At 37.5% G+C, this 13028-nt stretch overlaps 1 protein-coding gene across 1 annotated transcript in view; it reads right to left on the reverse strand.

Annotated features, from left to right (window-relative positions):
• SRPK1 (SRSF protein kinase 1) overlaps nucleotides 1–13028 on the reverse strand; it is a 79855-nt gene that overhangs the window by 16493 nt on the left and 50334 nt on the right. The window contains 6 exon segments of the mRNA XM_059400126.1: nucleotides 6333–6433; nucleotides 6804–7223; nucleotides 7600–7813; nucleotides 8240–8265; nucleotides 10117–10282; nucleotides 11158–11264. Coding sequence (XP_059256109.1) covers nucleotides 6333–6433; nucleotides 6804–7223; nucleotides 7600–7813; nucleotides 8240–8265; nucleotides 10117–10282; nucleotides 11158–11264 — 1034 coding nt within the window.

Raw genomic sequence — 13028 nt, forward strand, 5'->3', positions numbered from 1 at the left:
TGGCTGGCTCAATTGGTTAAGCACCTGACTCTTTTGGCTCAGGTCACGGATCTCAGGGAGATGGAGCCCTAGGTCAGGCTCCATGCTGGGGGAGTTTGCTCCTCCTTCTCCTTCCACTTCTCTCCTTCCTCCACCTCATGCTCTCTAGCAGCATTCTCTGAAATAAATAAAATCTTAAAACAACAACCACCACTCTTTTAAAGAAACAGGGCTCCACCCCAAACCACAAGATACCTAGGAATAAACCTAACCAAAGAGGCAAAGAATCTATACTCAGAAAACTATAAAGTACTCATGAAAGAAATTGAGGAAGACACAAAGAAATGGAAAAAATGTTCCATGCACATGGATTGGAAGAACAAATATTGTGAAAATGTCTATGCTACCTAAAGCAATCTAAACAATGCAATCCCTATCAAAATACCATCCATTTTTTTCAAAGAAATGGAACAAATAATCCTAAAATTTATATGGAACCAGAAAAGACCTCAAACAGAGGAATTTTGAAAAAGAAAGCCAAAGTTGGTGGCGTCACAATTCCAGACTTCAAGCTCTATTACAAAGCTGTCATCATCAAGACAATATGGTACTGGCACAAAAACAGACACATAGATCAATGGAATGAATAGAGAGCCCAGAAATAGACCCTCAACTTTATGGTCAACAAATCTTCGACAAAGCAGGAAAGAATGTCCAATGGAAAAAAGAGTTTCTTCAACAAATAGTGTTGGGAAAATTGGACAGCCACATGCAGAAAAATGAAACTGGACCACTTCTTTACACCACACATGAAAATAGACTCAAAATGGATGAAGGACCGCAGTGTGAGAAAGGAATCCATCAAAATCCTTGAGGAGAACACAGGCAGCAACCTCTTCCACCTCAGCCACAGTAACTTCTTTCTAGAAATATTGCCAAAGGCAAGGGAAGCAAGGGCAAAAAGGAACTATTGGGATTTCATCAAGATCAAAAGCTTTTGCACAGCAAAGGAAACAGTTACCAAAACCAAAAGACAACTGACAGAATGGGAGAAGATATTTGCAAATGACATATCAGATAAAGGGCTAGTATCCAAAATCTACAAAGAACTTATCAAACTCAACACCCAAGGAACAAATAATCTAATCAAGAAATGGGCAGAGGACATGAACAGATATTTCTGCAAAGAAGATATCCAGATGGCCAACAGATACATGAAAAAATGCTCCACATCACTCGGCACCAGAGAAATACAAATCAAAACCACAATGAGATACTACCTCACACTGGTCAGAATGGCTAAAATTAACAAGTCAGGAAATGACAGATGCTGGCGAGGATGCGGAGAAAGGGGAACCCTCCCACACTGTTGGTGGGAATGCAAGGTGGTGCAGCCACTGTGGAAAACAGCATGGAGGTTCCTCAAAAACTTGAAAACAGAGCTACCCTACAACCCAGCAATCACACTACTGGGTATTTACCCTAAAGATAGAAATGTGGTGATCTGAAGGGGTGCGTGCACCCAAATGTTTATAGCAGCAATGTCCACAATAGCCAAACGATGGAAAGAACCTAGATGTCCATCAACAGATGAATGGATAAAGAAGATGTGGTATATATACACAATGGAATACTATTCAGCCATCAAAAGAAATGAAATCTTGCCACTTGGGATGACGTGGATGGAACTAAAGGGTATTATGCTGAGCGAAGTAATCAGAGAAAGACAACTATCATATGATCTCCCTGATATGAGGAAGTTGAGAGGCAACGTAGGAGTTTGGGGAGCTAGGAAAAGAATAAATGAAACAAGATGGGATTGGGAGGGAGACAAACATAAGAGACTCTTAATCTCACAAAACAAAGTGAGGGTTGCCAGGGGGAGGGGGTTAGCGAGAGGGTGGTGGGGTTATGGACATTGGGGAAGGTATGTGCTATGAAGTGCGTAAACCTGGCGATTCACAGACCTATAACCCTGTGTGTGTATACACACACACACACACACACACACACACACACACACACACGTATATATGCACATATATATGCATATATAAAAATGTATATGTATTATATATGTATATAATATATATATATTTTAAAGATTTTATTTATTTATTGGACAGAGAGAGAGATCACAGGTAGGCAGAGAAGCAGGCAGAGGTTGGAGGGGGCAGGGTCCCCGCTGAGCTGAGAGCCTGATGTGGGGCTTGATCCCAGGACCCTGAGATCATGACTGGAGCCGGAGGCAGAAGCTTTAACCCACTGAGCCACCCAAGTGTCCCAATATATTATGTTAAATAAATAAAATTTTTTTTAAAAATGTAAAGAAAAAAAGAAAAAGAAAGAGAAAGAAACAGGGCTCCAAGACACAGGCATGATGCAATATAACAGCATCTTCCCTGACCTGACAGATCATTTGGAGGTTTTCTCTGGAGTAGGTAAAATAGGGTCTTTGAAGGATGCTCCACACAATTGAGGGGCGAGGACCATTTTAAAAAACAGGGAAATCAAGTGACTAGTAACTGCATGTTGAACCCCCTGTTTTCCTTCAGAAAGAAGGCAACCGACAACATATAGGAAGAAACAATGTGAAAAATGGGATAATAAATTATATCCTCTGAGAGACAGAGAACCAAAGAACTCTTGAGAAGTAAAAATGTAATGAGAGAAATAAGAAAAAATAAGGCATATAATAACTAGTCAAGAAATCTCCCAGAAAATAAAGCAAAAAGAAAATGACAGAAAATAGGAGTGAAGATAATACCTGCACAGGAGGTCTAACATTTGAATTATGACATTTCAAAGCTAGAGAACAGAAACCAAGGAAATAAAAGAAAACAAAAAACCAACCAACCTAATGACAAAGAAAGAGTCAAAACGAAAGAACTAGAGTTTCAAAATTAAAAGTGCATACCAGAGGTGTCTGGCTGGCTCAGGTGGAAGAGCATGTGGCTCTTGATCTCGGAGTTGTGAGCTCAAGCTCCACACCGGGTGTAGAGATTGTTTAAATAAACTTAATAAATGAGTGAATGAATAAATGAATGAATGAATAAACAAACAAACCCTAAAAAAAAGTGCACACCAAGTCCTTAGTATAATGGATAGAAACAGACCCAAGTGAGGCACAGCACAGTGAAATGATCCTGGAGACTTTCACAGGGGAAAAGGTTTCATACAAGGGATCAAGAATCAGAATGACCATGGTCTTTAGCAGCAACAAGTCAGGGAACTAGAAGATAATAGAGCAATGACAAACATTCTGAAGGAAAATTGTTTTCAACCTAAAACTTTGCCTGCAGCCAACTGAGTGTGAAAGTAGGACAGAGACACTATCAAACATGCAAGGTGCCCCTCCCAGTCTCCCACACCCCTTCTTAGGAAGCTACTTCAAGTTGTATATACTCCAAAAACAAAACAAAACAAAAAACCATCAAACAAAAAACAAAAAAATAATTTTACAGTAAACCAAGAGAGATCAAAAAGACAGAAAGCAGGGGGTATAAAGAGAAAGTAAACATAATCTCCAGGATGATGGTGAAAGGAAATCCGAATGGCAGTAATGCTACAGGCCTATGGGCAATTCAACAGGTGAACATAGGTTAGAAGACTCCAGGTTCCAGATAGAGCTCTTCAGGAAGAAGTTGAAAGAATACTCAAGGCATCTGCATGTATTAAAGTGTACATATTTATACCACTGGGTCAAAGTGTGGAGTTGAATTAAGTAATAAATAGTATAAAGATGAGTAAGCAAATGAAACACAGTTTAGGCAGAAGTGGAGAAAGAATCAGTACAACGTATCCTCAAGATAGCACTGGGTCCCAATAATGCCAACATAGAATGATTAACCAGCCAAAATCATCTTAAGTCAGGAACATGGGGGCTCCGTGTAGTGATGGTACACAAATCCTGTATAATGCTTCCCCTCAAAAAAATTGGGAGCAGCATAGCCAAGTTATTTATCAGCAATATGAAGGTAAATACTGTTGTGTGGGGAGTAAAAAACTTGCAAAGGGAGGGAACAGATTTTTAAATCAACTTAAACTACATACATGCATAACTGATAAGAATTTTTTAAAAAAATCAAGCAATCTGAAAATCATACACAATTCCATTACTGAATGCCAGATGCTGCTGATGCTGCAGAAATCAGTAAGAGGTGATGTCTGACTAGGATCCAGCAGGACAAGACACTGATGTCTTGTTCACACTGTGTTCTAGTACCAAGTCAGAGCATGTGACAGTATGTTTGCTGAAGGTGTGACTGAATGAAAAGAAGGTAAAGTCATTTTAGCATAGGGACACATTTTTTAAAAGAGACAGGCAGACAAAAACAAAGTAATTGTGGTAGTAAAGGTGACATGATAACTTGTAGCAGAATAAAGAGAAGTGTGCCAGCTGGGTAGACAGTAATGGAGAAAGGCATTCTAAACACAAAGGCCTAGAAGCCTGAAGCATCTGATGTTCGTACCATGTGACATGTGTGACAGGCCAAAGCACAACTCACGATATGTTGACTTAAATATTTATTGAGCACCTCCCTAGGTTCTTTTCTAAGTACTGCAGATACAGAAGTGAACAGAAGAATCTGTTGTGATGGGGCATACATTTAGGAAAAGGGACAGTAAGCAAACAACTATATAGTATTAGACTGTGTGACAGGTGCTATGAAGAAAAAAAACTGAAGAGGGAGAGGAAGAGAGAGATAATACATGAATGAATATAATAAAGGTGTATGGGTTTGGATAGTGGTGGTTTGCTTATTATATTAGGTGTTCAGGGGAAGATCTTCCTGATGACAACTGAATAGGAACTTGAAGAAAATGAGTTGTACATTGTCTTGGGAAGAGAATTCCAGGCAGAAGGAAGACATCATTTGCTTGGTGTTATGTGGGACATGGTAAAGACTTTGGCATTCATTTTGAGGGAAGTCATTCTGATAGATGTGCTGACAATAGTCTTATGGGGACATGGGCAACCAAAGGGAGAGTGAGTGGGCTACAGCAGTCATCCTGCACTCAGGTGAAGACTGGCTGGCCTAGATCAGACCGTGGTATGGTGGAGTAATTCTAATTACCTGAATGCCATATGGAATAGAAAAATCTGAAGTATAAAAATAAATGTAAAACACATTATTATGGATTTTTAATAATGCAGTTTTTCCTTCGGCAATCTTCAACATTCCTGTTTACAAGGTGTATGACTCTGAGTAGTGTCATTTATGTGCAAATCAATTCCTAGATTGTTGAGGTGTCCATTAAAAATAATGCCCTCCCCCAATTTCTTAGGTAAGCAATATTATTAAAAAATAAAGCACGCACTTTTTGACTTAGGAATTCTATGTTTAGGTTCTGTCCTAAGGACAACCATATGAAGATTTGTGAGTAAAGATGATGACTGCAGGGCGCCCGGGTGGCTCAGTGGGTTAAGTCTCTGCCTTCGGCTCGGGTCTTGATCTCAAGGTCCTGGGACTGAGTCTCACATAGGGCTCTCTGTTCAGCAAGGGAGCCTGCCCACCCACTGCCCACCTACTTGTGATCTCTCTCTGTCAAACAAATAAATAAAATCTTTAAAAAAAAACAAAAAACAAAACAAAAAAACACCCACAAAACAACCAGATGCTCACTGCAAAGAGCTACCAAATATGTGTAAAAAACTAAGTACATTAGGGAATACTACATAACCAACTGAATTTGATATAAATTTCTGTTTGACAAAATGTCCAAAATATTGAATGAGTTAAAAGGTTACAATTAATAGTATCAATATCAATTTTGAAAATATCGGGGAAGTATGAACATAAGCATTGTTGAATATGAAAATGAATTAGAATACAGATAAAACAAGATTGACCCTGGGGCGCCTGGGTGGTTCAGTGGGTTAAAACCTCTGCCTTCGGCTCAGGTCATGATCTCAGTGTCCTAGGAGCCAGCCCCACATCTGGCTCTCTGCTCGGTGGGGAGCGCACTTTCCCCTCTCTCTGCCTGCCTCTCTGCCTACTTGTGATCTCTGTCTGACAAATAAATAAATAAAATCTTTAAAAAAACACACACAAAAAAACCAAAAAAAATAAAACACCCCCAAGATTGACCAGGAATTAACATTGTTGCACCTGGGTGACAGGTAACTGGAATGGGAGTGGGGGCTGTTTTATTATACTACTCTACTTCTGTTAAGTATATTTGAACGTTTCTATAATTGAAGATTAAGAAAAAAGTGAAAAAATTTTCACTAACATGTTAACCGGCAATCTGAGTACAGACCTACAGATGTTTTCTTCCTTAGCACAATTAAATTTCAAATTTTCCTTCATTGCTAGTCACTTCAAAACACAGCACTAAGTTTAACTTACCACCCAACAGGCATTTCCAAGATCAGCAATCTTCACTTGGAGCTTTTCTGCATTTTTTGGCTCAAGGGGATTAACAAGAAAATTTCCAGCAGTGGATTTTCCTACAGACAAAGGATATCATTAATAAGAGTGTTTAGTGAACACAAACATACCCAAAGGTTAATAAAATGCTCTGAGGCAACATACCCAGGCCTCTGACTGGAAAAGTTCACTAAATTTTCTAAGATAAAGAGTAGCAACACCTTCAGTTTACACAATTAAAATCTACCTCTGCCTTCAGGGCAAATGAAGTGCTGTGCACCCACTACATGACCAATACAATTCAAAGTTAGTTAAAAATTTACACACTGAAGGTAACCTGGGAACCTGCTATGAAGTTTTATTTATAAAAACAATGGTAGATTTAGACTAGAAATTCATGAATATGCTATTCAGGGAAGGAGTACTGGGGAAGGATGTCTGTTTAGGTACCTTTGTTGTCCAATGGTCCATTTTGTTCTTGCTCATGCTCATCTTCACAGGGTATCTCTGCCCGAATGCTTTCTTGAAGTTGGCTGATGTCCTGTTCACTGAATGACTTGTTTACATTTGGTGAAGCCTGGCACATCATGGTATCTGACACCTCAGAGGTTACAGGTGTACAAGAGTCTGTTTCCTGAGATGTGCTGCTGTCTCCATTTTGGGAGCTTAGGAAACTAGGTTCCTGCTTCAAATTTTGGACATCACAGTCATTAGCATTATGTAGATCCTCTTTAAGCCTCAATGTTTCTTTATTACTGTTTTCAGTATAATTAACGATTTCAATTACTCCATTGCAATTAATTTCTGCTGCACCACCCTCTACACCACGTTCCATAAGTGTTTGATCCTGGTCAATGGTACTTGACTCTTCTAAGGAACAAACAGACAAAAAGGATGTATGTGTATGTGTATGAGTGAAAGAACAAAAAAATTTCTCCACAAGATTAAAAATGCTTTCTAGAACTTATATAGGGTGACATAAAAACATGACTGAACATCTAAGACCTATTTATGGAAGGAAAAAAGATCTTCTCATCCTTACTCAACTGCAAAATGAAGTCTATGTTGCATTTCCATAGAAAAGTCAGAAATTACATTTGAATATTACCTGCCTGACATTTATGAAGGTTCTGTACTCTTACTGTATAAGGACACCCCCAAATGTGTTGTATGCATGAAACCACTATATTATAGAACAATGATAAAGTAATGTTAAAGTAAATTTTTGTGTATGCTCTATTTATACCAAGTTTTTCTTGGGTCATTTTATTAGGTGGGTTCTCTTTCAAGGGTCTTTCAACAGGACTCTCTGATTCTTCTTGCTTGTTTGGTCTTTTTTGCCCAGGGCCCGACTCTTTCTCCATTTCCTCAATTTCCTGCATTCGCTTCTCTAGTAATTCTGCCTGGCGCTTCTGCTTCTTCTTCAATTTCTTCTTCTTATTCTTTGACATTTTGTCAGCCTGGGCGGAGATTACAAACAGATAAAGCCTTCAGGTGGCTAATCCATTACCCCCAGTTGGAGATAACTGTTAACTTTAATATTTCCTAATTAAATTTCATTCTTTTCCTAACATAGCGCTTAAGTTTCTCATTAACTTAAACAATGTGGATACTCTTATGAAACCAAATAGAAACAAACTTAACAATAAATTTTGGTCCTCTGAGCCAACTGTGGGGCTGATACTTTCAGACACTCTCAAGTTTATAGGAGCCTCACCAGTACAAACTTGTCAAAGATGCATGGGCATTTACTGGAGAAAATATAGAAGCGCAGGAATATTTTTTTCTTTGGTTTTCAAACTCTACACAAACTGTGATCCCTAACAGAGGAATCCCTGCCCATTGCCCACAGATCAGAATTAAACATAGAAACACCTTATACTTACTGGTTTAGGCTGGGGCGCAGTACTGACTGAAAAGAAAAGAAAACTAAGTAAGAATCCTGGCATTCAGCAAGCCATGTAAGTTTATGTTACAGAGAAAACCACTCTTTTTAAAAGCAACTCTGGTAGAAGTACCATCTTTTAAAAAAGAATAATACACATAAAAGTTGGCAAACTTAGAATGAATTTAAATAAATTAAATTCCTCTCCAGATAAAATCCATACATGCAAAGATCCAAGTTCCAATTTCTGGTTTCTGCTATTAATGTTGCAAAAATCTCATTCCTATGTATGCTTAAAACAGAAAATGATAGGCAGCAGCCCTCATCCCCACCTAGAATCCCCATCACTTAATTCTTCTTCTTGGCAATGGTCAGTTTTAAAAGGAGAGCAGCATTAAGAGCTATATAATAATTTGTAACATAGCATGTTATGGGTGTTAGTTTACATTAGGTGGGAGGTAGACTCTTAAAAAAATTTTTTTTTTAATTCTGGTCAAAGCCACACAAGGTAAAATTTCCCTGTACACTTAAGTGTACAGTTCAACAGTGTTAATTATATTCACATTGTTGTGTAATATTTCTAGAACGTTTTCATTTTGGAAAAATAAACTTGATCACGTTCCTTAAAAAAAAAAAGTTCCTCAAATATAATAAAACTACTAAAATTAAAATCTATACCCCAAATGGCAAAAAAAAAAAAAAAGCACCACAATCATAGCCATCATTTATTTAGCACATACTACTGTCTGGCAACCTATTAACTGCTTTAACATGGAACTAATCCCAAGAACTTCATGAGGGAAAGGGAAGTCAAGACACTTGCTCAAAACAACCAGCCAATGATGAAGCCAGGATTCGAACCAGGTCTGTCCAATCCAGTGCTTAAACTCAAGTTTTTTTTTTTTTAATTTATTAAAAAAAAAAAAGATTTATTTATTTGACAGAGAGAGAGATCACAAATAGGCAGAGAGGCAGGCAGAGAGGCAGGCAGAGAGACAGGGAGAAGCAGGCTCCCTGCTGAGCAGAGAGCCTGATGCGGGACTTGATCGCAGGATCCCGAGATCATGACCTGAGCCGAAGGCAGTGGCTTAAGCTACTGAGCCACCCAGGCACCCCTAAACTCAAGTTCTTGATAGCAAGCCCTCTATAGATCACACTGATCTATAAGCAAGCAGGTATGTATGATCATGGTTAGAGATAAACACATCAAAAATAGCCACTGAATCACAAGGGAAAATATTTTAAAACAAGAATATGAATCATTAATAACTTTTATAGTATACAAAATATCTGTATCTAGAAGAGACAATTTCTAGACTTCTATTTTTTTTTTAGAAGATTTTATTTATTTGACAGAGAGAGATCACAAGCAGGCAGAGAAGCAGCAGAGAGAGAGGAGGAAGCAGGCTCCCTGCTTAGCAGAGAGCCTGATGGGGGGCTCAATCCCAGGGCTCTGAGATCATGACCTGAGCCGAAAGCAGTGGCTTAACCCACTGAGCCACCCAGGCGTCCCAATTTCTAGACTTCTTTCTATAGGAGAGCAATACTGAAGATTAAAATTTAAAGTCTTGAAGGCTGAGACTTTCTTATACATAAGTACTTACTGTATCTTATTGTTAAATGAGAAATGCTTTACTTAACTGCCTGGTAATAGAATAAAAATAGGAACTTCTCAACTTTTTTCTTTCTTTCCTTTTTAAAAAAGATTTATTTATTTGAGAGAGAGACCGTGAGACAGACAGAGTGAACAGGGAGCCTGATGCGGGGGCTTGATCCCAGGACTGGCTCGAAGGCGGACGGTTAACCAACGGAGCCACCTGGGTGCCCCAGAACTTTTATTAACTTCTAATGAGACCAAAGTCCTTAAAGAAAACATACCTGCAGATCCAGAAGGTGGAGGAGCTCCAGATCTCTGCCATTCGGTTGCTTCTGCAGCCAGTCTTCGGATATACTGCTCGTTCACCGACAACAAGATGTTTTCTGGTTTAATGTCAGTGTGGATGATACGGCACTTGGTGTGTAAATAATCCAGACCCTGTAACACCTGAATGGGAACAGAGCAGTAGACTTGCAAACACAGAATTTAAGTCCTTTCTGGAGAAGGAAGAAATCACAATACAACATTTTAAAAAGTAAAAATATAAGAACAATATGATAGTTTTCAACAGAGAATAAAGCATTTTTAGTAAGGCACCAAGGAAAACTTCCCCAGAAAGATTACCTGTAAAGTATGAGCAAAGACAAGAGTTCATCTATTAATAAAAAGTTTTAAAAGGCTAATTGTTTTAAAAAGCTAATAGTATTGAGATAGTTAATGAAGAACAGTAAGGCTGAGAATAAAAGTCAATATGCTCTTAAAATGGTGAAATATAGGTGATGAAAGATTTAGATATCTCTTAATTAAAATTTCCTTGTTGATAAAGAACCTAGGTCTCTTGATTCCCAGTTTAGAGCTCTTTCCACCAAAACACATTATCCAAACAAATTATTTGCCCTCTGAAGTATTAATATTTTCCTAAGAGTAAACTTCTTTACTGTATATTGAAAGCTATTCAGAATATTAGAAAATACCCTTGAATAATGTTCTACAGATAGTAATAATTTGACATAGCAATTCTCTATTCACAAATAATAAATATTTGCAACCACAACTTCCAGATAAGGGCTCCAAATTTCCAACACCAGTCAATGAACACATCTTCCTCTCTAATGATTATTATAGGAGATGAATCTGGGAAAAATGATTATTGCTAAATCACTTAAAGAGAGAATAAACATTAGGGGCTGAATAAAACACCTAATTTTAACAATTTAAAAAAATCCCTAGTTTTTAAAATAAAAATTCTATTGGATATAGGAAACTCCTGACACTTTAAGAATATAAAACAATCACCACATAGAAAAAACTAGGATACATACTTGCTGGATAATTTTTTTGACACAAGGCAGTGGAAGCCCTTGGTAATTGGACTTGATGATCCACTTGAGCAGATGATGCCCCAAAACTTCAAAAACCATGCAGATATCTAAGGGTTTGTTAAGGAAGGAAAAGGGGGGCACAAAAGAAGAAAGAGGCAAGATAAAATGTGTTCTGCCCCAATGAAACTGTTACTGTGTAATTCTTTCAGTATAAAAAAATATGACTTAAAAATATAACTAGCTGTCAATATTCTGAATTCCAAAGGTTAGTTACTGAAAACATCCAAGAAATTGGGGGGGGGGGCTGGTTTATTGATAAAACTATGTACATTAAAACGCTCAGTAGTAAAAGTAAAAGAAACCTGCACATTCAATTAGTGAAAGCACTAGCTTTAAGTTGTTGATCAGTTTTCCCTGATGCAAAACTAATGCCCAGGGTAACAACTCCTACTCTCATGGTCTCAAAGCAAGAAAAAATAACTTCTGCTTTAACTGCAGGAAATAATGTACCAAAACTTAACCTAAAAAATGTGAAGGCCAACATTTTTTAAAAACAGTAGTTTATATGTTGTGACTTGTCAGGGTAGTTTACAAAACTAATCTTGATTCTAGTGCCACCGTGTGTTCTCTTTATGTATAAACATTCCAATCACCACAAGTAGGAATAACTATGTGCAGGGCATGGCTGGGATTTTATAGTATGTTGCTACCTTGCACCTCCAGAAATTTCTACCTATGGGAAAAGTCAAAATATACATATGTAATAATGAACTAGTGCTCAGAATTCTCCTTTAAATAAGATTTTTCACTAAAGGAAAACCTGGGCTCCTTGAAGAAATGGCCAAATTCTAGGTGAACCTGGAAACCTAGTTGTGTGAACAGTAATGGAACACATCAAGAGAACAACTTGGAAAGGATGACACTCGCCAAGTTGAAAGCATTTTTAAAAATGAAGTTATGAATTAACTTATAAATAAAAACGGAGTGAGTCCAAACAAAGACTTTAAAAAGTAATGTGTTGTGGACAGGGAAATATCTTTTTAATTATTTTTAATTTTTTAAAAAGATTTTAATCTTCACTCTAAGTAATCTCTACACCCAACATGGGGCTCAGAATCAGGACCCTGAAACTGAGGCAGCCAGGTGCTCCTGGAAATATCTTTTTTAGAGAAAATGACAAGTAACAGACATACAAAGACAGAAATAGAAAATTACCATTTTATAATTACTGTAGCAATAACTGGCTCAAGTAAGAATCAATGAACACTAAAACTACTGAGTTAAAGAGTGGTTGGAATAAAGTCACAATGTCACAGTATCAACCCAGATTGCTTATTAATTATGAAAGGAAAAAGGTATTTCTAAACAGGGAAATCTGGAAGACTGTGACTTAACCTAGTGATTCAACTTATTACCCACTAATGCTAAAGTACATACTAATATCAGGTACTTTCTGATTTAATACACCGAGAAGAATAAAGCATCATCCATGACTGCATGGAATTAATTTTCAGGAAACCATTAGACAAATCCAAATTAAGAGATAAAATATCTGCTCTGGGTTCTTTAAAAAAGAAAAAAAAGTCAATGCCATTAAAGGAAAGCAACGTTCTAAATTAAAGAAGATTAAAGGGACATGCTATTCAGGGAGACACAAACAAAATTTTCATAAGATAGCGTTACAAATTCACTAGAATAACTAAAATAAAAAGACCAACAGGACTAAATATAGGGGAGGATATGGAGCAATGAGAACTCTCTTACTTGCTAAGAGAAGTATAAAATGGTACTACCACTTTGGAAAACTGGCTGGCAATTTCTCAGAGTTAAACATCCCTAGGAACTTCTGTCAAGATGGAGTTAACAGGGCA

Source organism: Mustela nigripes, chromosome 5 (genome assembly GCF_022355385.1).
Source record: "Mustela nigripes isolate SB6536 chromosome 5, MUSNIG.SB6536, whole genome shotgun sequence".
NCBI classification, from domain to species: domain Eukaryota; kingdom Metazoa; phylum Chordata; class Mammalia; order Carnivora; family Mustelidae; genus Mustela; species Mustela nigripes.